This window comes from Marmota monax, unplaced genomic scaffold, assembly GCF_021218885.2.
Source record: "Marmota monax isolate L192 unplaced genomic scaffold, Marmota_monax_Labrador192_F-V1.1 WCK01_AAM20220418_F8-fsc00231, whole genome shotgun sequence".
Taxonomy (NCBI): Eukaryota; Metazoa; Chordata; class Mammalia; order Rodentia; family Sciuridae; genus Marmota; species Marmota monax.
Window position 1 is genome coordinate 1077174 of NW_026693458.1, and position 25065 is coordinate 1102238.

A 25065-nucleotide genomic window follows, 5' to 3' on the forward strand; every position below is an offset into this window, starting at 1 on the left:
CCCCCATAATGCCCCGGGAGGTGTCAGCTTCGCGACGGCGCCGGAGGGTCCGCCCCCGCAGGGCGCGGACCAATCAGGGCCGGGGACCGGGTGGACGCGGGGCCCGACGGGTCATGTAGTCGGCGCGGCGCAGGACTTCAGTCCCCAGTGTGCTCTGCGGACGGCGGGGAGGAGCAGTGCGGCGGCGCGGACGGCCGTCGGGGCTGGGCGGCGGCGGCGGCGGCGGCGGCGGCAGCTGAGGAGGGCCCGGTTGCGGGAGCCGCGGGGTGGACCGGCCTCGGCGCGCCGCCACCATGTCGGCGCCGTCGGAGGAGGAGGAGTATGCGCGGCTGGTGATGGAGGCGCAGCCCGAGTGGCTGCGCGCCGAGGTGAAGCGGTTGTCCCACGAACTGGCAGAGACCACGCGCGAGAAGATCCAGGCGGCCGAGTACGGGTTGGCGGTGCTGGAGGAGAAGCACCAGCTCAAGCTGCAGTTTGAGGAGCTCGAGGTGGACTATGAGGCCATCCGCAGCGAGATGGAGCAGCTCAAAGAGGTGAGCCACCGCCTGACTCTAGGGCGACCCATGTCCCGCGACCCTGGTGGGCTGGGGCCTGTGGGGATAAGGTCATCCTGCCCAGCGGGGGTTGCTAGGGGTGTGGACGCGGGGGCACGGGGCCGAGAGCTGTGGTCCCGGGCGGGGTGTGGGAGTGGGCTTGGCTTCGGCCGGCTGCGGCTGCAGGGCGCCTTGCAGACTTCCTTGCCTGCCGGACTGCTTCTCTGCTGGCCTTGGCGGCACCTTCGTAAGGGCTGATGCTTGCGGTTCTCGTCGCTGCCCTGGGTGTGTCTGTGTGTAGAGTGAGGGTGGGCGGGCAAAGACTGAGTCCAGGGCTAAGGCCACGGACGCAGGTGACCCGCTGGGCAAGACAGAGCCTGGGACTGGGTGGCCGCTGCTGTCACCTTCAAGCAAATCACTTCCCCTCTCTTAGCATGGTTGCTTTCGGCCCATTTCATCTCCTACTATGAGTGTCCAGAGGCCGGGAAGGAGCCCGAGGGAGTCGGGGCTCTGGTTGTACATGGCCATTGCTGCAGGCTGGAGTCCCCCAGTGTCCTGTTCTGTGGCCCAGAGCTCTGTCCTCATCGCCGTGATTGAGCTTTCACTGCCTAGGATGCATGGCTCCCTCGCCCACTTCCTGTCCTTCCCTCCCCCTCAATGTGGTGTCTATGTTCCTCCTGGACGGAAATCTAGGTGGCCTGTGTCATTCCCACTGTGGAGAAAAGAGGTTAGACCCCCAGGCTGACTGAGAGCTTACAGGAGGGGGCGGAAGGAGGGGCCTGGGCAGTTCTCCTGGGATGGTTTAATTACCAGTGCCTCTCCCATCCTCCCTGACTCCTCAGCCCTGTAGTGGAGATTGAGGAGAGAGAATGAACTTTCTGGATGGATACAGTCCACATTGGACCCGGGAACTACACCGTGCTAGTGATGATTGTGGGTAGGGGCACTCCCTGATGACCTTCCTCCTCTGCAAAATGGGGTGCAGCATTGCTGGTTCAGAAGGGGTTGTTTTGAGGGTTGTGTGTTTGGAAAGACTTGGTGTGTGGGGTCAGGCAACCAGTTTATTTGATGTGTCCCCTTCCCCATCTGAACCCATCCTAATCTTGGCTCTTGATCACAGGGCTCACCTCCTGGCACTTCTGCTTCTAGCCAACATTGGGCAGATATCTTGACTCTATGAAGTTTTTTTTTTTTTTTTTTTTGCCTTCCTGGGGGAGATAAATAGGATACCTGTCTGTGATAGTGGAGAGGAGGAACTGAATTAATCTTTAAATCAAAGCAGAAAAAACAGCAAGTTCTGGGTTAGTAACAGAAAACTACTGCCCCTCTGGGCAGGTGGGATCTGGGTCCTTGGACAAGATCTTGAGGACTTGACCCTGTTGTTTGTCAGGAAGTACTGTCACCTTCTCCAAGCCAGGCCCCACTGGCATTGGATCCACAAGGGATGGGATGTAGTCCCTCCTGTAAAGGTCCCTCATCTTGAGTTAGGAAGATATGACAGAGGAAGGCCAGGGACTGTGAGAATGTGGCTTGAATGCTTTCATCCTATTTCTGGGGGATTCTGCTCCTCTGACACCTACTGAGGATGTCCTTGCCTTCATTTCTTGAGCAGAGGACTCTTGGGGGCTGTGAGGCTGTGGGAGACCTGAAGATCTTTTGTGGACCCATTGCCTACCCGCCCCCTGGGAGGTCTGCAGCACTATCAGAGCACTCTTCCCTCTGCGCACACAGTGTGTGTGAACCCTGCTAGGCAGCCCCCGCAGTCCCCTTGTGTGATAACAGCTTTCCTTCAGTGGTATCCACTGTGAGAAGAAACTGTTGCTGACTTGACTCGTCCCCATTTCCCGGCCTTCAATTTGTTAGCTCTTCGCTATTATGGACATAATCATTTTTGGCACAGTGAAGAATCATGGCATAATGTTGTGGCATGTAGCTGGAGGGCAAGTCCCTAGCAGAATGGGGAAAAGGGCGTAAACCATTTCTGTTGGTGCTCTTTAGGTGTCTGCTTGCTCAATTTAATGTCATCTCTTGTCTCCTCTATACACTGGCCACATGGCCCTGGACAAATTGCTCCTCTCACTTTTGTAAGCTGGAATAGGGTTTCTGCTTGAAAGTCCTACTAGAGTATAGAGGAATGTGCATCAATTTCAGCAGATGTTGCCAAAATTTTGTTCATAGTTTGCCTCCCATGAATATTGTGCCTTTTCTGCACATCCATGCCAGCATAGGTTCTTGCTAACATGTTTGATTTTGGTCAGTATGGAAACATCAGGTTTTGTTTTAAAAGTCAGGATTTCAGGAGGTAATATTTGTGAAGGATTTTCTCCCATAGGCAGGTGAACCATCTTAGTTATTTTAAGGTTATTTCTTAAAATAAAGTGAGTGTAATTACTAATAAATTATTCTACAAATAGAATTACTTATGCTTCTCTGGTATTTCTAGATAAAACAATCTTTGAGGGAAGGAAGCTGGCTGACTGGTCCCAAGTGAGTGGATTTATGACCAAAGTGGAGGAGAGACCTGTGGTGGGTGAATGGAGTCAGGGCTGGCCTGCTGCCTTTCTCCCTGGGGCATGTCTGTGACCTCATGTTGGCTGGGGCTGGAGGTAGGGAGGCCACCCATGGCCCATTTTGCTGATGATTTTTTGAGTTTGACTCAATAAAGCCCACATCTTCTCTAAATTATACTATGCCCTCTCGCCTTCCCCAGCATGGTGTGGAGGAGAATTAGATGGACTTTGGTCAGCCACATGATGTTGGTGGTGTTGGTGGTCCTGAGTGGCCATGGAATATCTTGTACTGTATCCTCAGTTGCAGCTTCCAGGAGAGAGATGTGTTGGGCTGACGGGCATGGCAGGTATTATAGGTGAATGGGCTGAGTTCAGGTGCTCTGTGGTTCTCATCAGAGAGGAGACTGTGTTGGGAGAGGAATAGGAACAGTCTTGGCTCCACCTGAGGTTGGGCTCCATGTATAGGTTTGGATGCCTTCACTGTCTTGCACCACCTCAAATAGTGCTGAGCACTGGAGTGTCACCACCCTTGTCTCTGAGGTGTGCTGGGTGGAATTGCGTGTCAGACTGGGCATGGCACCTGGCATGCAGCAAGTGCTTTGTCAGCCTCTCCCCCACCTCACTTATGCCTCCATCTCGTTTTGGTATCTGCAGCTCCTCCCTATTCCTGTCAGTCGTGAGTGGTTTCTTTTGCTGCCTCCTGAAGGCTACCCTGTGTGTCATGCCCTGCCAGTTCGTGGGACCACCCTGTTTCTCCCTATGCTCCTGCTCACCCTTCCTCCTGGAAGTGCCGCCCACCCTTCAGCCTTGGACATTTCTTACTGGGAGCTCCTCTGGCTGCTGCCTTCTGGACTTGCCTGAGCCTCTGTTCCCAGTGTTTGGGCTACTGGAGGTGGAAGGGTGACAGGGCAATTAGCAGAGTTTCCACCCAACATCCATCCTTTGGTGTCCTCAACAGAGAGTTACTGGAAGTGAGCCCAACCTCCTGAAGCAGGAAAAGTTTTGTTTTGGTTAAGGCAAGTGGGGGATTCTCCAGCTCCTCTGATACCTACTGAGACTGTCCTTGCATTCATTTCTTGAGCAGAGGACTCTTGGGGACTGAGAGGCTGTTGGGAGACCTGAGGATCTTTTGTGATGACAGTGATCAGATATCTGCATGAAGAAGCCTGTCTTGAGGTGTAAGCTGGTATCCTGTGAATCCTTGAGGCACTAAAAGTGACCCTGTTCCCAGGATCTAACAGTTGGGAAGAAGTAGCTACAGACCTCCAAAGATGATGGCCAAGTGTTTCCATTCTTGTCACTGACTGCCTGGGCTTCCTTTCCAGCTGCTGAATCTGGGGCAGAGGTCTTGAAGGAATCTTAAAGTAACCTTCACATTTAAAAATGTCTGAGACTTCCAAATCAGGCTCTGGTACTGTTTTCTGCAGGGCTGGGGACTAGGCACCTGCGTCCAGTAGAGAATCTCCCCCAGGCATGTGGATGGCGGCTGTAGGCCAGCCCTGCCAGCATGTGGAGGCGTGGCCTTGGCCACCTTCCACTGGAAGTGCGGCTGGCACAGCTGTGTTGGAGCAGGCTGTCTTTAGGGATGCCAAGCATGCTTTGAGGCTTAACAGGTGGGGCCAGAGGGAGGGCCAGACCCAGTGCTGGGAGCCTGGGAGCCCTTGGGGAGCCAGGCATTGTTTGGGCAGGAGAGGAAGCTAATTGAATGTGGTTGTGTCCAGCCCTATGGTTTTCTTACTCTGAGGCCAAGGGTAGAGTTTGGACCCTGCCTGGCGATCAAAAAGTTTGCTGCCCTGGATGAGCCACTGTGCTTGTCTGGGCCACAGTAGGTTAATAATGGCACTAGCCACCACAGCCTGGCACTCTGAATGAACACTTGGGCTGTCACTGTTTTTCCCTTGGGTCTGAGCACCCAACTTGCATAAGAGCCATGGCCCAGGTTTGCGTGGGATTCCTGTTGAGCCTTCCTTATCCCTGGGCCAGCTCAGACCCTCCTTTGAGGGTGGAGGTGAATTTTGTCTTTGTCAGTTTGGGGCAGCACCCATCAGTCACACCTGCACCTTTACATTACAATGGACTGGAGGATGGGCTTTGCCCATGAGGGTATAGAAGGGTTTGGTTTCTTCTTAGATAATCCAAGAGGTGCCACCTGTGGGCAGGGATGGCCAGGACTGTGCTGGCTCGGACAGGCAAAGTGTTGGCTTGAACCCTGTGTTGTCTGTTCAGTGTTCAGTGTGGCTCCTTGAGCCAACCCCCAGAGCGGGAAGGGGCAAGGTGAATGCCCAGCTGCCTCCTCAGGATCCAGTCCCAGGTCTCATGCCCAGCCAGCTGTAGGAGGTAGATGGAGAGACGAGGGCCTCCCTGCTCAGGTGGATGTGAACATCTAGGAAGACTGGGGACCAGCTTCATTTTTAGAAGTTACTGTGTTTAAAAAATTGTACGTCTTAGGAACCTCAGAATGTAGAGCAGAGCAGTGTGGCACCCTGTAGGACCTGTGCAGATATGCGTGTTAAGTGGGGAACACCGGACATTTCTCCTGGCCAGCTCTTCTTCCTGAGAGTGTATAAGATACACATTCACCATAACAGGAAACGCTGGATGCTTCTGTGAAAGAGAATTTTAAAGGCAGATTTTTGAATGGTTCCCCTCTGAAAGGACTGTCCTAGTTTTTATATATGTAAGTATATATATGTTTTAGTTAGAGATGGACACGATACCTTCATTTTATTTGTTTATTTATTTTTTTAATATGGTGGTGGGGATCCAACCTAATGCCTCACATGTGCTAGGCAACTGCTCTTCCACCGAGCCCAATCATAGCCCCAACTGTACTAGTTTTTAAAAGCCACCTTCTCTGTTGGAAGTTTTAAACATAGCAAAAATAGAAGGAGCTGGTGAGCCTCCCGTACTCCTGTCCGCATCTGTGGTTTGTGGCGGTGATTAGTGTTGCTTCTGTACTTCAATTAATCTTGTCTGGCTACTTCTGTGAGTACCTCATTTGCTTTATTGAGAAAATAAGTTTCTTCAAACTGTAACTACAGTTGGTTTTTCAACCTGAAACCTACTGTCCAGGCAGCATTTGGTTTTCCCCAGTTTGGTTGCTTTGTCCCTATCAGGGGCCAAGCAGGTTTTGCATGTTGCATTTGGGTAAAGATAGAGTATATGCAGCCTGTTCTCTGACCCCTTTTCTGTAGTGCCTGGATTTGCTACTAGGTCTGCCGGTCCTGTGCTGTGGAAAGCCCTAGCATGCAGAAGTTCCCACCTTATCTCCCTTGTCCAGGCAGTCAACTCTTGTATTTTTTTTTTTTTTTTTTTAATTAGCTAGGGTGCTGCCTTTAGTTGATACTGGGCTTGGCTCAGGTACTGATGTGCTGTGGTCATCTGTTGCAGCTCATTCCTCACACTAGTCTTTATCTCATAACTGTGCCCACCTGGGGTGTTGCTGTCATCTAGTGAGTGTGTCCTTATATGCCGAAATGCCCAGGGATACCTAAACCAGGAGAGAGGAGCAATTGCCCCATCCTATAGGTGAAGACACCAAAGTCAGAGTGAGGACTGACTGCCTTCACTCTCACTGGCACAACTCCAGTTCAGCTGCTCTTGGCTTGGCTTGTGACCCCAAGCTGGTCCCATCCTGCTCTGGGCCTCAGTTTTCTTGTTTTTGGCTAGTGAATCCCTGATGCCCTTGTAGTTGGACCAGCTTCTCTCTCTGGTGATACTGGAAGTCATGGCAGCTAGGATGTAGCTGCCCTGTGGGTGCATTGCTGCTTCCTACCTGGTGTGCCCAGCCTAGGCCGTGCCCTTCTCATACCCTGTGCTTCACTGGCGCTCTTCTCACAGGGCTGCTCAGGAGGTACAGAGCTGGTTGTGGCCACTGTGTGACTTGTGTGACTTGAGATCATAGTACCTCAAGGTGAGATTTTCATGCTCACTGTTTATTTCTTTAGTGAAGCACAGTCAGTTCTAAATTAATGCTTGTTTTGGAAATGCCAATTTGGGTGGAACATAACTCTAACAGAGTGCTTTCCTAGCATGCTTGAGGCCTTAAGTTTGATCCCCAGAAATGCAACAACCAAAAAAAAAAAAAAAAGAGAGAGATAAAATTTGAATTTGATCCAAAGTGATTGATATGTGAAGAAATGATTTGAACAAAATGAGAATTTTGCATTTGCCTATGTGTGATTCCATTTTTAAAAACACTAGTTGTGGCTCAGAGGAAGAGTGCTCGCCTAGCATGCATGAGGCACTGGGTTCTATCCTCAGCACCACATAAAAATAAAATAAAGATATGTGTCCACCTACAACTAGAAAATAAAAATGTTTAAAAAAAAATTAGTGAGCACAGAGCCAGCGGATCTGAGCTACATGGGAATACACAGGACATACACACTGCATCTGGTAATACAGTTCCCATCCCATTTTGAAAACCTGCCTTCCTCCACCTCATAGCGGCTACAGAGCTGCCCACCTGTGACATAATCCAGTAGCAAACCTCAGCACCTCATTAAAATAGCATCATGTGTATTGTAATGTGTGTGTGTGTGTGTGTGTATGTTTACCCACTTAACATGTTCAGACTCTGCTGCCTTTTTGTCATTATTTTAGAACTAAACAACTTTAGGACAATTTTCTATTTGTAGAAAAATTGTAGATAGTACAGAGTTCTTGTATCTTCCACACCCGTTATTGTTATGTTATTAACATGGTACATTAGTGTGATGTTTGTTACAGTTCATGAACCAGTATCAAGTCATTTTCACTAAAATCTATATTTTCTCTGGATTGCCTTAGTTTTTACTTAACAGCCTTTTTTCTGACCCATAGTCCCATCCAGGATATCACATTTCATTTAATCATTATGTCTCCTTAGTGTCCTCTTGTCTGTGACACGTTCTCACTTTCCTCATTTTTGATGACTTTGACAATTTTAAGGAAGATTGGTCGGGTATTTTGTAGAATGTCCCTGAATTGGTCTTTGATGTTTTTCTCATAATTATATTGAGATTATGGATTTGAGGGAAGGAGATCAGAAGTAAAGGGCCTGTCTCATCACATGTCAAGGGTACATATGTCACAAGATGTGTCATGATTGTTGTTGATGTTGATCACCTGGCTGAGACAGTTTGTCAGATTTCTGCATTCTAAAGTTACTATTTTCCCTCCTTTCCATTCTGAACTCTTTGGATGGAAGTCACTGTGCAAATTATTTGAAATTTTTTTACATGGAAGATTTAACCCTCTTTCCTTCCTTTCCTTTATTTATCTTATGAGTATATGGACTCATGGAAGTTTATTTTATAATACACTGGGTTATAATCCAGGACTACTTAATTTTGTTACTTAAATTGTTCCAGCTTTGGCTATCAAGAGTTCTTTTAGGTGGCTCTTATGTCCCTATGACATACTCCATTATTGTGACTTATTTTTCCCTTTTCTTTTTAAAGGCACTTTTTAACTTTCTGACATTACAGGGTGCTCGAGGCTCATGTTATATATTTCTTTTTTGCAATCCTAGGATCAGCTATTCCGCCCAAGAAGCCCTAGTTCTTTTAATTGGGAGAGGTGTTAGACACTAAGATCTCATTGCTAGGTGTGCTCATTGCTACAGGGATGTGTTCTAGACTCTTTCAGCTACAGAGCAAGGGGATTTACATATGTCTCCTAACCCATATGTACACACATATCTAAAACTATTTATGTAGCTATGTGTATGTATATTTAACTAACCATGAATTCATACTGCTGCAGATCATCCTCACCACCTGTCTTTGCTTAATCTGTAACCTCCCACTCCAGCAGTGACACACCTGGCTCCCACCATCTACCATGCAGCACTTCATTGTTTGATTCCAGTTCACATGTGGTGTCTGAATTGTTAACCTGTACCCCAGTGGACTGTGTTGTCAGCTGTAGTACAGTGCTTCTGTGTTATTCCTTTGGTCTTCAGTTTTAGGCTCCACTTTTTACTTAAGTCACCATCTTATTCCCCCATCCCTCTAGGTGAGGTTGTTTCATACATCTGTAATATAATTGGATTGTTTTACCACATTCTTTATTCCATGATGGGATTCCTGATCTCTTAAATGACTTTTAAAACTTCACATACATCAAAAATTCACTCTTTGTTTTTTGAAGTTATCTGGTTTTGACAAATGCATAATGTATCATTCATCTACCATTCTAGTATTATACAGAATTGTTTCATTGCCTTAAAAAAAATCTCCTGTGTTTTACCCTCCTTGTGTGAACTCTGTGAACCACTAATCTTTTTACTATCTCTCTATAGTTTTTTTTTTCCAGAATGTCATATAATTGGAATCTGCCTTCTTTTACTTAGTAATTATGCATTTTAAGATTTATCCATGTCTTTTAATGGACTGTTAACTCACTCTCTCCTTTTTAGATTATAATAATATTTCATTGTATGGCTGTACCACAATTTATACAGTCACCGGTTGAAGGACATCTTGGTTGCTTCCAGTTTTTTGCAATTTATGAATAAAGCAGGGGCTGGGGTTGTGGCTCAACGGTAGAGTGCTCACTTCACATATGCGGAGACCCTGGGTTCAATCCTATCTTCTTTGCTATCCATTCCCAACTTTTGCTCATTTTAAACTAGGCTTGCTTCTTTTCTTATTGTTGAGTTTTAAGTGTTCTTTATGTGTTTTGGATATAAGTTGTATTTTTGCAAATAATTTTTCCTAGCTTGTTTTTTCATTCTCTTAGTGTCTTTGACAGATTTTTATTTCAATACTATTTTTTATTTTTGCTTTCATGGATTATGCTTTTTGGTGTTGTGAACTTTATCACCAAACCCAAGGTCACATCTTCTTCTTCTTTTTTTTTCCCCTCTAGTTTTCTATTTTTTACCTTGTTCATGTGGGTCTTTGGTCCTCCTCAAAAAATTTAAAAAAATTTAAAAAAATTTTTTTTTTTTTTTTAAATGATGAGTATGTCTGAACTGATTATTTTGCTGTGGGTGTCCAGGGGTCAAGTACCATTAGTTGAAAGGACTTTCCTTCACTAAATTGCTTTTGTTCCTTTATCAAAGATGAGTGGACAATATTTGCATGGTTCTATATCAGGGCTCCCTGTTCTGTTCTTTTCCACTGAGCTAGTGATTTTGCCAGTACCCCACTGTTTGAGAGTATATGAATGTCTTCATTAGGTTTCTATCTTTATGTGTCACTGATGAAGTTATACCCTAACCCATCTTTGCCTGAAGTCCTGTGGCTTTCATTGTGTGATTTTTGTACAGCACAGTGATTAGGAACCAGGCCTGGGTCTCCCTGTGCCTTCCTAATGAGTATTTGCCAGAGGCTCAGGTCTTTTACCCTGGACAGGTGGGATTGCCCTTGTCAATTGATGGTAGTTCTTTTTTGTTTTTAATCTGTAGAGAAAGTAGTAGTATTTGTACATTGGGTTAAAAAAAAATCACCCAGTAGAGTTGGTTAGCTTTTTCATAAAACGTGAATGTGGTATTTTTCTTCTTCTATTATGTTCCTATGCTCTTGTTTCTAGGGCTGTCTACAGGACAAGTTTCCATGTCATTTTCCTTCTGCTTGGGCTTAGCTCAGAGTAGGTTTCACTCCTGTAAACTAGCCTGTTGACTGAGTCATGTGTATTTTGATCAAGGTACCAGTTAGGGTAGGGTTCTGTAGTCAGCTACCAGTCAGCCTGAGTTTGAGTGCTGCTTGGGTATTCACATAGGCAGAGGTTGGTGCAATGTCCCTGACGAAGGATGACTGATTGATTGTCCTGCCTTTGAGTCAGATGCTTCCACTGTCATTTTAGTGTTAGCCCTACCCTTGCTGGGCTCCTGTTGCCACCACTGCCCTCTGGGAGTTCTTTTCTGTCTGGCAGTCCCCTGGATCTGGGGCTCCACATCCCAGGACCCCCACCCCCACCAATCCTAGGACCTTGTTCTACTCTGAGATGACTTTTTTCACCTCTTTCCTATACTTGCTTCACTGACTTTGGGACAGTTCTGTGTGAACCCACATGTGGGTCTGTGGACAGTCGGGTGGAGCTCTACATTCCAGACCATGTTGGGTCTCCTGTGGCATGGTGTCTGTCCCAGGCCTGAGCCCTCCTGCTCATGCACATTGCTGCTGTCAGTCACAGTTCCTCTCCCCACACACTGGCTGCGCCTCAGTTTCCACCATGGGGTACCTTTCTCTCATCCGCACTGGCTAGAGTCTGAAACACCATCCTGTTCTCAGGACTCACAAGGGAATGAGACTCAGAGGACCGCCTATCCCCCAGCTCATGCTCCTTAGCCCATGCTGCATCTCTGAGAAGTCACCTTTGTTCAGTGACCTAAGCATGCCTGTACCCTTCAGTAACTCTACACACAACCTAACACAATAGACTCTTTTGCCAGCGGGGAGGGGGTTGTAGTGTAAACTGCTCCTGTGAATTGGGGCACAGTCATTGCCTGAGGTTTGCATGGTGGCTGCTACTACTGGAACAAGGATTGCTGCGTTTGTGGTTGGACTATGTTTTTATCTGTTTTCTGCTGGTGCAACAGAATACTTGAGATCAGATCATGTTAAAAGGGTTAGGGGTTTATTTTAGTTTATGGTTCTGAAGGCTGGCAAGTCATCTATATCTGCTGGGCTTCTGGTGAGGTTCTCATGCAGCTTCAAGTCTGGTGGAAAGTGGAAGGGCAAGCAGGTGCATACAGAAGAGAGAAGGGGGCTGAACTCCCACAAGAAAGGCATACATCCATTCATGAGGGCCCAGACATTTCCCATGAGTCCCTAACATTGCCGCCTTGAGATGTCAAACCTCAACATGAGTTTGGTGGGAACAAATTATTCAAGCTGTGGCAGACTATGACATGGCCTAGGGTGGTCTCTGAAAGAGTGTGTCCAGGATGACCATGCAGGGTAGTGTGTCATCACGGGAAGAAACCAAAAGTGTTTCGCCTTGTGACCTGTCAAGGCATGGGGGACAGGCCTCAAGGTGTGAGGGGGATAGGGTTGGGGCTAGGACACCAGGCACTTGGGCTTGCCCTGCCTCTTAGGACAGACACACCAAGTCCTGCATCCCTCAGTCTGAACCTGGGTCTTGTCCTGTTGTGTGAGCCCCTTGTGGCAGGGACCCACCACAAGATGACTGAGATTGGATGTGCACCCAGGGTGCCTGTCACACTGCAACCCTGGGACAGGGGTGCTTGATTGCAGTGGGCCAGCAGACCTTCCCACCTTCCAGAACTTCTGGGCTATTGAGCGTTTGGGTCATCACCACCTATGACTGCCTCTCTTTGGGCTCCTCTCATGTCTCAGGTCCCATGGTGGGAACAATTCTAGGCTTGTGAGGAGATGGCCTAAGCTTGAGGTTCTCTTGCCATTTGCTGACCTGAAGGCTTGCTGATGTCCCTCCCTAAAATGGGCTAATGAAGTTAAGAAATGTGATGAGGGCTAGAGATGAATTGAGGAGAAAACCTGGCTGCTACCACACTCTGTTGTGGTTTCCACCCCAACCTGGGGTGGGCTGCTTTGCCCACTGAGCCACCCTCCCCTGGCCTGGAGAAGATGTAAGCTGGACGGCGCCCAGCATGGCCCTGGGCCTCCTCTTCTGCCCATTTCATACACTGTTGAATGGAGGTTTGTGTTGGGGCAGCCAGCTGCTGTTGAGGATGAGGACTGCTCTCCAGGCCCCAGGACTGGGCTCTTGTGTCCTCAGGTGGGGGAGCTATAGTCCATGGGGACCTCTGCCAGCCCCAGGGCTCAGCTGGCTAGAAGCCTGTCTGCTGACACCAGGGCAATTAGGGTGTAATCTTCTCTAAATGGCACCCAATTCTGGCTAAATCCCTCCTGTCCAGGGATGAATCCCCTGTTTTCTAAAAGCAGCTTAGCATTTGGATGTTGCCCAGGGCAGCTGGGCTTCTCAGTTGGTGACAGGATGGTCACTGAGGATTGACAGGGGCCTCACAGAGGAGGGGCTATGACCCAGCAGTGACAACCAATACAACCTCAGGCTATTCCCTGTTAGGGTGCCTCACAGGCCCTCTGTCCTAATGACTTCCACAGCCACAGTGTAAAGGCTCCTACAGAAAGAGCCCTGCAGTGAGAAGGGCAGGCTGCTCCCTCAGCCTCTTGCTATGGGACAAGAGGGACAGATGGATCATTGGAGAAGCCTGGGCCAGTATGGGTCTATGGCATGTGGTCTTATAGATAAATAAGGCCTGCTGGGCAGAGGAATGTGGGCAGATATTAGTGGGCCTGGCTCCTGAGTCCCAAGAGGCCACCATCCTCTACTGCAGGGATATCATAGTTTTCCCAGGCTCCTGCTTCTGAGGCCTGGGCCTCCTCCCTGCCCCCCTTCAGACAAGGCTATCTCAATTCCTCAGGGCCCAGCTCCGCCTCCTGGCCCTTCCTCAGCACCCCCTCCCCAGAACCCCTCTGCCTTTCTCTGGACACCTTCTCCTCTGGAACCACCCTGTTTCAAAGAAGAAAGATGTTTTTTTGGAATGACAGGCCCTATGGTGCCACTGAGGCAAGTCATCTGATCTCACTGAGTCTTAATTTTCTTACCTGTGAAATGGGGTTGGTGACCGGTTCTACTTTGCAGGACTACTATGAGGCTCAGATGAGAACTCTGTCCTCTCCTGGGAGCCCTGGAGACTATGCCCTCTGCAGTGTGCTTTGAACAAAAGGAGGAGGGAATTGCTCCAGATGACCTTTCCTGAAGCCCCTCACCCAGGTGGGGTAGATGGGAAGAGCTGGCTGAGGAGACCCCAGTGATTTCCTGGGGTCCTTTTGGGTGAGTCAGCAGGTCCATTGCCTAGATCTGCCTGCACAGGATCATCTGGAACTTTGAACATTTCAAAGCCCTGGCCACACTCGGGCCTATTAAATTGATCTCAGGAGAGTTTATGCTTCTAGAATAATTCTGTGGGAGGATGAGTGTGGGAACTCCAGCCCCTGCAGTTTACTCCTGGAGATCTAAATGCTCCTTCCTCTGCCCATGATATGATTTGGCCCATGGACAGGTCCTGTCTGTCTACTTTGGATACTTTAGTGCCCCTCTTTGGAGTAAGCCTGAGCCCAGGAGGGTACTGTGTGGGAATAGGGAAGACCCAGGAAAGGTTTGAGTCTGGGAGCTACTCCTGCTGTGTCATTACTGGGTTTATGTTCTCTCACTGACTGGAGGGGAAAGAGGAGATATCCACAGGAACTTGAAAAGCCAGCTTATCCAGCACCCCAGTGTGCCCTGAACCCCCAATCTTACCCTATATTCTAGCATCTATCATCTCTTGGACTTGCCATCCCCATCTGCCTATCTCCCAGCTGAGTCCCCATGTCTGTCCTCCGTTCATTCCACATATACTTCCTCTGAGTGCTCACCACCTGCTGGGCATGGGCTTGTCCTTTCCATTCCTACACCTGCCAAGGAGAAGTTTCTCAGATTCAATGTCAGTACAGTGTCCTCTCATGCAAGAAGCACTGCCCCGCCCCTTGCTGTATCTGGATGGCAAGCCCTGCCTCTGTCTTCTGACCAAGCCTCCTTTGGCAACTGTGAACTGGCTTGTCTGGGTGCTGGTCAAGGGTAGTGTTGGTCTGGAGGGGCTTCTCTTGTTCTGGGGGAGCTCCTGAATTATACCTCCCTGCCAGAAGCCTTCTTTCCGACCTTGGGCCTGACCCTGGGCCCTGAACTTTGCTCAAGAGCTGTGCTCCCACAGGCCTCCCATGAGGGAGGAGCAGGATGAGACCTCTTTCTGGAGCCTGCAGGGGCTTTGGAAGGGTTCACCAGCGTGCAGATCTATTTCCCACTGTAGCAGGGTCTGGTACAAAGTGTTCTCCACAGCCAGGCATGGTGGCACACAGCTGTAATCTCAGTATACTGGAGGCCAAGGAACGAGAATTGAAAGTTGAAGGCCAGCCTTGAGACTCTGACTCAAATTAAAATTTAAAAAGGACTGGGTATGCAGCTTAGTGGCAGAGTGCTTGCCTCTCATGCATGAGGCCTGGAGTTCAGTCCCCAGTAATGCAGGGAAATAAGTGCTTCTCCACAGTGCTGCCTGACTTCCCACACTGGGCCAAGATGCTGCAGCCAACTGCTGTTTGCAGGGAGGGTGGTGCCAAGTCCATTTTAGACCCTGGCGATATCCTGGCTCTGAAATGTGGCCTGATTGGGATCCAGCACGGAAGTTGCAGGACTCTTCCCCAGCCCTCTAGAAGGTTCTTTATTCATGTGGAAGATTAGCAGATCCTTTCTTAGAGGTTTCCAGGGTTTTGCTGCTATTGGGGTGTTTCACTGAGGCAGAGCTGAGCCCTGTTTTAAGATCAGGTGGCATTTTTGAAGTGGCCTCTGACCCCCAGGAGCAAGACAGGCGTTTTTGATGATTCTGCTTGGCACAGTCCTTAGTTTTTAAATTGAGGTATAATTCACTCCAAATACAATGTTCAGTGTGTATACTCAGGTGGCTGCTTCCTAAGTAAAACCCTCTGCCTGCCTGCTGCAGTGATCAGTGGACCACTTGGGGTGCAGCTCCTGTCACCTACCACAGCTGTGCATGTCAGGAGCTAGTTTTCTCACTGCTGAGTAACAGCTTCTGCGAACTGTGCACCAGGCTTGGTGTGGACATGTGGCACGTGCTCCCACCTTTCTTGGTGGAAACCACTGTCAACCCCTCTTCTTTCTTATTCACAAGTCAGCAGGTCTCCAACAGGGAGGTGGCCCTCTTCTGATGCTTTCCTCAGGTACCCTGCATCTGGGCAACAGGTGCTGTGTTTCAGGAGTGAATTGATTTCCATGGGAAGTGGGTTGGGGCTTCAGACCACAGGACCTGCTTCAGCCAGATCCAAATTAGTAGGCCTCCCCCCCAAGTCCAGACTTCCCAGGATCCAGGCCAAGCCACAGGTGTTCCCACCCTTGAGAACAGAAGTTTCAAGTTCCTCAGGTGATTCTGGGGAACAGGCAGGGTTAGGCAGTGCCAGTTCTTCTAGCTCCTGAGCCTTCAGACCACCTTAGGGAAATGTTTATGGAGTTAAGTTTCTCACCTGTAAAAAAGAGTTAAGCATTAACTCTTATGAGAAGCTAATGAGCTTCCATTGGGGCAAACTGTGAAAAACAGTTATTATTGCCCTCCTTTCCTGGGGCCAGGCTCTTTCTTGCTTTCCTGTTAATAGCTTTTGTCCTGGTCTTCTTCCTGCCCCAGTCTCCATCAGAGCTGGAGCAGGCAGAGCTGACAGCAGAGGTGCCCAAGGCGGTGGGGATTAGGGCAGAATGGGGGAGGGGGTATCTGAACAAAGCAGACCCAGGGAAGACGCCCCGGGATCTGGAAGCCCCCTTCTGATGGGTTCAATAGCCCCCACCCACCACTGCACTGTCTCAGCCCCTGTGTGTCTGGTGCTGCCAGGAGCGTCTGCACACACCTTGGGCTTTCTTGTCTTGGGTCATTACTGGGTTAAGCAATAGGGAGGGGTTTTAGTTCTTTTCACACGCATCCCCCAACCCAGTCCCTCCCTCATGGCCCTAGGGCCCTCCCAGCCCAATGCAGAGTAGGCCCTTTGACTGTTTAGCTGGTGCTTTGTAGCTCCTCAGTGCATCTGTTTGGAGCATATGGCCCTTTGTAAATCTGCAGTCCATTTCTTGTTACTATTTCTTGACCTGGCCCTGTGTTCTTATATCAGGTTTTTATGAAGTGCATTTAGGGAAATTGGATCTTTCATCCTGTCTATGATACTGTTTCATCAATAATGGGTAATTGAATTCCCTGGAGTATATTCAGACCAGGGGTACATTTAGTTTGGAGTTTCATTAACCTTTTAAACTATAGTTACATATAGTTGAATGCACAAACTTTAAGTGCATGAATGTGTTGGCAGATACCTGCTTCTTTCCTGGGGTCCATTTGCCATTCTGTTCCTTTCTTTTTTCTCTCCAGGAGTGGGAATGACTATGGCTTCTTGCTCACTTTAGAGTTGTACATCTGGGTAACATTTCAGATAGTGTGTCCTTATAGTTGAATTGCTTTGGGATTTTGTTTTAAATAGATTGATTCTATTTCAATACTCTGTTTCAGAGATGATTTTGTTTCTCTGTTTTTAAATTTAAATATAATTATTTTCAAGCCCTATTCATAATAGTTTTGATAACCATCTCTCTCTCTCTCTCTCTCTCTCTTTTTTTTTTTTTGGTGGTGCTGGGGATTGAACCCAGGGGCTGTGCATGAGAGGCAAGCACTCTATCAACTAAGCTATATCATCCCCAGCCTCTTGTTAATCATCATTTTACACTAGTTTCTTAAAGTAAAATGAGCTGTTGTTACCAGCAACCCAGTCAGGATAACCTGCCTGGATCCCAGCAGACTGGTTTCAGGGTCTGCCCACGTAAGAAATATGCAAATGATGGAAAAAGGAAAAATGAATTTTATGCAGTTTGATCGCACTGGAGAGAAGCAGCTAGATTGCTTTTCTCCAGTCTCAAAGACACAATATGATTTATAGAAACAAAAGCCAGGCGATATACACATATAGATTTCACTAACCAGAGAACAGGTCAGTTTTAGACTCCTTGGCACCAGTGTAGGCCAGGGGGGTAGTTTTTATTCTCCAAGTTAAATTCAGGAGCGGTTTCACTTTTCATTATAGTGTAAGGTGAATACAGAACCGACCTAGATCATAATGGCACAGCTTCATGGTTTATCACAGTGAGTGCACCTATACTGCCACAAGCAGATCAAGAAATCATGTTGTCAGCCACCCAGGGCTACTCTAGGTCTTTTGGGTCTGTGACACCACAGATCCATCTTGTCCACTTTCGACTTACTATACCTGGAGCACACGTGTTCACTGAGCGTTACTTTGTGAGAGTGATATTGGTGGTACCCGTGTGTGTAGGTTGTTGGAACCCCTTGCTGTATGAGGTTTGTTGTGTAGATGTCCACATCCTCCTCAGCCACTCAGGGGGACAGCATTTGGGTGGTTTCTAGCTTGGTGTTTGAACACTCCTGCGGATGGAGGGTGCTTCTGTCTGTTGGGCATGGATGGGCCATCCTCCAGATAGCAGGGCAATGTGAAGGAGCCCCAGTCCTCACTGTCCTTACTGCTGGCCTTTGTTTTCATTGGTTAAATACTAACCATCCCAATCCATGTATAGCAGTAGCTCATTGCGGTGCTGTTTGTCTTCCTCATGGATCATTTCCAGTACTTCTGGCATGAACTTGTCAGGACCTTCATCCAGTGCTCTTGTTGGACATCTGTCTTTTGTTGTTGTTGTTTGTTTGTTTTTGTTTTTTTCTGGCAGTACTAGGGATTAAACCCAGGGGCACTCTGCCTCTGAGTTAGACTCCCTAGCCCTTTTTGTTTTATTTTGAGATAGGGTCTCATTAAGTTGCCGAGGCTGAACTCAAACTTATGATCTTCCTGTTTCAGCTTCTGGAGTTGCTGGCATTGCACATATGCATCACCATGCCTGGCTGTCATGTTCTTATTGATGTGGGACCCCTTGATATAGCCAGGGTATGGCTCCCTTTGCCCTCAGGTAGCAGTTCTGACCCCTTTGTGCAGTGGAAGGAGCCAGCATGAAGGGGGCAGGGACAGCTCTATTCCAGCTGAGCCTCTGCCCTTTCATGGCCTCAGCTGAGAGCCTTAGTTTCTTCCTCAGTAAAATGGAAGCATGAATTCTCAGAAATTTGAGATAGGCATTAGGCAGAATAATATACTTTATGAGACATACAGAGTGGTAGCTTTTATTGTTTCTAATAATTTCATTATAAAATGAGAAGATACCTCAAACCCACTAGGATGGCTCTAATCAAAAGACAGATGACAGCAAGTACTGGTGAGGATGTGGAGAAGTTGGAACCCTCTACACTACTGTGGGAATGTAAAATGGGGTAGTCACTGTGGAAACAATTTGGTTCCTTAAAAAAAATAAAAGTTGAAGAGACACCATGTTCTTCTCCTAGGCATATATACCCAAGAGAATTGAAAATATACATCTGTGCAAAAATTTAGAGATACAAATTCATAGCACCGCTATTCGTTATAGCCTAAAAATAGAAACAGCCCAGACATTCATTAAATGGATTAATAGGATGTGGTCTGCCCATGCCATGGACTAGTATCCAGTCAGAAAAAAGGAATGACATACTGAAACACCCTGCAGAAACATTATGGCAAGTGGAAGAAAGGAGTCACCGAAGGCCACAGGTTGTGTGATTACATTTATGTGAACTGTCTAGAATAGACAAATTTATCAAGACAAAAGATAGCTTAGTGGCGTCACGGTCTAGGGGGAAGAGAGCTAGGGAGTGACTGAAATGGAGAGGGCTGTTTTTTTTTTGGGGGAGGGTAGTGACAAGGGAGCATTAATATAATGGTCATGCAACTCTGAATGTATGATAAACCAATGAATTGGTGTCTAATTCAGGGTGGATACTATGGTATGTGGATTATGTCTTTTTAAAGATGTTTAAATGGAGTTAAGGGGGAGAGGCCTTTGCTCACTAATCTTCTAGGTAGATTTCACTGTTAGTCTGAAGTAATCTCCAAAAGATTTGAAACAGCTTCCTTCCAGCTCTGCTGCTTTGGTGTCCACAGGGAATAAACTCCATTGAGGAATAATCTTACCTTGCTATTAAGTGTAGCCTTCCTCATTAGTGTATTTATAATTTCCTTGGGAGTCAATCATGTTTCTAGTCAAATTAATGGCTAGAGGTTCATTTTTTTTTTTTTTTTGAGGTAAAGTTATAAATGTAATTGCTCTTTTTCGTTATGTAGTCCTTACCTAACAATCAAACTTGAGGGAATTTAAATATTTGTCTGTGGCAGAAAGGTTGGTATTTTGCCTTCTGATGTATGATTTACTTATGCTTGTTGGTCTGTTCTGTTCCATAGCAGATGCTAAATCCAGGTTTTTTTAAAAAACTGAATTCACTTACTGTTTTTTGGTTCCTGGGCAAGATCTTCTGATCACGTGAGTAACTGACAAGACGAATATTGGTTCTCTGTGTGAGATTTGCAGTGGTTTGCTTCCACGTTCAGCACTGGTTTGGTCTTCGATCCTACCTTCTGGAAGGAAAGACGGGTTGAAATCTGGAGAACATTCATTGTTTGAGTGGATGTGGTAGAGACAGGGCACTGGGCCTGGTTTGAGTCCTACACTGCGGCCTGGCACCTGGGCTTCCTTTTGGACATGCACTTCATGCCTTGGTCCCGGGAGACAGGCCTGCTGCTGCTTGCTCTGGCCAGGGATGGGAGGTGGAACAGAGAGATACGGTGGCTCAGTCCTCACATACCTGTGGTACCGCACAGTCGTAAGTGTTCGGTTACCTGGTTTAGGGATGTGTACTTTTTACGGATTTACTGATTTGGATGCACTAAGTGGCCAAAACGTGCCAACAGTTGTTTTGCTGTAGTCTTTTGTTTCTGGGTTTGGTTGTGTCCCTGTCCCTTGGTGAGACTTGGCCTTGCTACCTTGTTCAGTTTCTGAAGTCCCTGAATAGATGCACTGTTTCTTTTTATCATTAATATTTATTTTTAGTGCAGAGCCACTCCTCCAGCACAGGACTTCTTGGCAGTGATCCCTGAGTTTTGATATGATACGTTTCTATTTTTTGTTTACTCGGTTTCCTGTTGTTTTGTTCTGTGTGCCTTCTCTGATAGAGACATTATTTAAGAGGTCATTTTTGTTTTCATGTTTGGGTGCAGGCTAACATAGTTTCCTCGAATGTTTACTTTTTTAAAACAGTTGTAGATTTACTTTTGTTCTTGCGTGGTGCATATACATGAAAGTGAAGTTTCTTTTTTAGATTACTCTGATGTTCTGTGTCCCTTTTTGATATCATTTTCTTCCAAAAAAGAACTTTTCTTGAAAAGAAGGTTGTGTCCTCAGTCCTGGTGTTGTCTTCTATGTTTGTACCAGTCCCAGTTGCCTGCCACTGTCACTGTGGGGGTCCCAGATTTCTTGCTCTTTGCCTAATCGACACTTTTGTACAGTATACTAGGCTCTTTGGGTCATGAAAGGTTTAATCAACCTTTGATTGTGAATTAAATCTCTTAATGCTGTAAATTATTTATCTCATAGAAATAGTGTTAATGCACTGTTTCTTTTTATATTTTTATCAGCTTAATAGTCCTGAGTCCCATCTTGAATGTAATAAGATTTGATGCCATTTGGATTCCTGTGGAATCAGAAGTAGGTGAGGATCGCATCTTCACCCTGCTTCCCCTGCCCTGACCAGGAGTCTAGCAGTGGGTCCACCAGCAGGTGGTGCGTGGGCCCTACCCAAGCAGATGGTGCTAGGGTGGGTGGATGGTGCCACTCAGGGATTCCTGGAATTCCCAGGCCCAGCCATTCAGGAAGGTGGGCCCACCCTGGGTGCAGGCATGGTGGCCTTTCAGGAACAAGTGTTGGACCTGCCATCTGTGGGTGAGTGGTATTGGATCAACCCTGACAAAGGAGTGGAGGGATCCCAGCGTCATTGTGTAAATTGTTTCCTGGAACAAGCCTTTCCTCATCAGAATGCTGAGGCCAGCTCCCTGCCTTGGCAAATGTTGTGACTGCTACATCAGATGACCAAACTGGTTTAGGAAGAAAGAATTCCTGGGACAGCCCTGCCTGGAAGCCTGTTTCTTGCCCTGTTGGCATAGGTCTTCCCTAGGAAACCAGGTCCCTGTGGACAGTGTGTCTGTGTGGGTGGGGTTGTGTTTAGTGTCTGACGTACACCTGTTTCCAGCTCTGCACAGGTTTGTCTGGAGACTGAAGGGTCAGCCTATACGGCTGGGACAGGCACACTCTCTTTGTGCAGTATCCACAGTGCTCTCAACAGTGGACAGAGGGTGGGTGGTTTTCTTTTTTAAACGAAGAAACTGTTTCAGTTGGCATTGTCAGACAGCCAGACAGCCCCTCGGCCTGCAGAGCAGGGCATCTCCTCTGCAGGTGGACAGCAAGGATGTTTAGGACCTCTGGCATGTGGCCTTGAGGGGACTAGCAGGGACAGGCCAACCATGTGGCAAGTGGAGAGGGGCAGGCACTGACTTGGGAACTGCTCTTCAAGTCCTGTTAGTCTTCACAAGTGGACTGTAACAAAGTGTGGAGCCAGTGCCCATGCTTCCTTGGGACACTGCTGGCCTTCCTTATGCCCAACAGCCTTGTAGCCTGCTTTATAGAGGGGCACAGCAAGGGGTGCTCACCCGGTGAGTGGCAGAGCCAGGACAGGAGCCCAAATGATGTGACTGCAGGCAACTGGGACATGCTCAGGGAAGGATACTTCCTGCACAGCAGGTTGTCAGGCTGGGGTCTGCCTGGTGTGGCCAAGGAGGAGGGGAGGGGATCCCTGTCTGGAGGTTGAGAGGCCCTGATGTGAACCCAGCAACCCAGCTCTCCTTGCTCCACCTTGATCTACCTCTGTGCTTTGCCTATACTGTTTCCTCCATCTGGGGCACCTCCCTATCCCCCAGACTCTGATCAGCGGCCTTCATTTCCTCTGCACCAGGCTCAGGTTAAGTACGGGATACCGCCCTTCCAGCATATGCTTACAGATTTTATGTAACGGACCATAGAAAGTAGCATGCAAATGAATTGTTCCAGGTTGGTAGAGGTGCATGCAGGAGACAATTGGAGCATTGCAGATGCCAAAATCATGAGAGGGTGAGAACTGCTGCCACCTGTTCTATGGAAACACAGCTATTAGATGGTCAATGATGTCCCCTAAATAAAACTGAAGGAGGCATCTTGGTGTTAGAGTCTTGAAACCAGTAAGGTCCTGCTTTTAAACTGCAGGAAGCACTTACCAGCCCTTGACCATTTCTGTTGTCCTGCTTCTGTTTCTGGCTCTCAGCCTCTGTTCAGGACAGTGGGAACCAGAGCATCTGGTGTGGGCTGGGGCCTGGCCATCAGGCAGCTCATTCTGGAGCCATCCAGGCTCTCATTTGCTGCCCCTGACCTGGGGTCATTTGGGGAGGGGGGTTCTCAGCATGTTGACACTGGGGTCCAGTGATGAGAACCTTGGCCACATCCTGAGTCAGACGTGCTGACTGTTGGGGAGTTGACTCCTTCTGGGGCAAATGGAAGGCAGAAGAGAGCAGGGAGTGTGTGACTCCCTGAACTTGTATTTCAAGCCTCCTGTTGTTGGGGGCCAGGTGGGGCTGGTGGGGCTACTGGTGTGGAGGCCACACAGGCTCTCTAAGTGAGTTGTTAACTGACTAAATCCTCACAACGATCACTGGTTGGAGGTATTATTATCTAGGTTACAGATGGGAAGTTGAGGCACACTGTAACTGGTGCCCATCGTGGCCACTCATCCCTATGCTGCAGCTTATTTCAGTGATGGACCAGCTGAGGTGGCAGGGATGCTGACCGTGCCGCCTGCCCAGGACTGGGCGTGGGGATGCTGGGTTCACCTCATGCATGTGACCCTAAGGCCCTGTTCTGTCAGGCCCCTACTGTGGCACTGCGTCATTCTGTACTGTGGCCAGACCAGATATCCTTGGCGAGGCCCTGAGTTCTGTTGTGCCTCAGTTTCTCTGTATGCAAGGTGGGCACATGTTCTTGGTGCCCATGGACCATAGCCTAGCTCACAGGCTGTGCTTGGTGTGCAGCAGCCGCTGTCATCACGCAGTGGTTTCCATAGGTCACAGACACTGCTGTCATTGAGAGATGAGGTCATCTGTCCTGTACTTGTGTGATTCAGACAGCCCTTAGGGTGAACAAGGAGGGGATAGCCCCGGCCTGGATGGCCCCGACTGGACCCGCTGGGAGCTCTTGCAGTGGGACTCAGAGCTTGAGTGAGACTCCAGGCCTTGTGTGCTGGGGACCCACAGGCTGGCCCCACAGGTGCAGCAGGAAGGCCACAGAAACACAGCGTTTGCAGAGGTCAGGTGCTGCTGTTCCCTTGTTGCTCCCCACTGTCCTGACTCTCCCCTTTGGCCTCCCTGGGGTCTGGTGTAGCTTTCCTTCCTGCCCAAGCCCTTTCCTCCACCTTCAAGCCCTCGAGGCTCCCTATGTCTTCCACTGCCTTCAGAAGGACTCCTGGTACTTTTCCCATGTGGTTGCTTATGATGTTCCCTCATCCACCTCTTTCACCATGTTGATCTTCAAGTCCTGCCCCCAGATCCCCTGTGATTTATTTTCCTGCCTTGTAGCTTGCCTTCCATCTCCTGCCCCTGCACCTCCTCTACTCCGAGACCATCAGGCCCAGTGCGTGTCCTGTGGCCGTGTCCCAAGGGAGGATCCAGCCTCCCTAGCCATGGCTGGCCTGGCTCCCTGTAGGCACAGATGATTGCATCCATCTGGGTGTGGCTGACTAAAGACCAGCATCCCAGGGGGTGGGGAGGGGGCCTGCATGTTGGCCAGGAGCAAACGTGGGCAGGCTCCTTCCTGAAGGCGCCTGGCTGGCTGTGACCTCATGCCTGGACTCTTCCAGCCCTGTTGGATCTTGCTGGACCTGGGCAGCTTCAGCACAGTGGGCAGGGTGTGTACCAGCAGCTCTGGTCAAGAGCTGCACCCTCCATAGAGCCCCTGGGAGCCATCACCAAGGTGCTGCCTCCTCACAGCCCAGATGAGTGCGTCCCTGTGGTCCAGGAGGGCAAGAGCTTTGAGCTTCCACCTGGCCCCTTAGGATTGAACCCAGGACTTCACGCCTCTACCACTGAGCTTTGTTCCCAGCCCTTTTTCTTTTTGAAACAGGGTCTTGCTAAATTGCCCTTGAACTTGTGGTCCTCCTGCCTTAGCTTCCCAGGTCTCTGTGATTACAGGTGTGTGCCACTGCATCTGGCTCTTTTCTTTGGGTTTCATTTGTTTGTTTTCTGGCTTTTAGTTTTTTAACTTTTTATTGAGAAAAAGTATACAGAGCATAAATCAGAAGGGGATTTTATTTGTTATTTTGTGTGAATATAAAACATTTAACTTAAAAATGTTCACACTATAATATATAAAATAGCTATTAAGATGTACATAGTGTATTCTATGGCAGCCAGGTATCTTTTTTTTTTTTTAAACTCTTAGTTATACTATGGCTAAGACTTGTATCTTCACTCTTGGAAAAGCCCACATTCTGTCACAGG

The 25065-nt window shown here is 48.2% G+C and overlaps 1 protein-coding gene across 2 annotated transcripts in view; it reads left to right on the top strand.

The window, feature by feature from the left end:
- Window positions 1-209: 209 nt before the first annotated feature.
- Window positions 210-25065, top strand: part of Bicd2 (BICD cargo adaptor 2) — a 47624-nt gene continuing 22768 nt past the window's right edge. Inside the window, exon 1 of one of the 2 annotated variants that reach the window (XM_046457714.2) lies at window positions 210-533. In XM_046457714.2, the coding sequence (XP_046313670.1) occupies window positions 294-533 (240 nt within the window). In that variant the 5' untranslated portion in view covers window positions 210-293. The remainder of the gene's footprint in view (window positions 534-25065) is intronic. The other variant, XM_046457715.2, reaches the window with a different exon arrangement.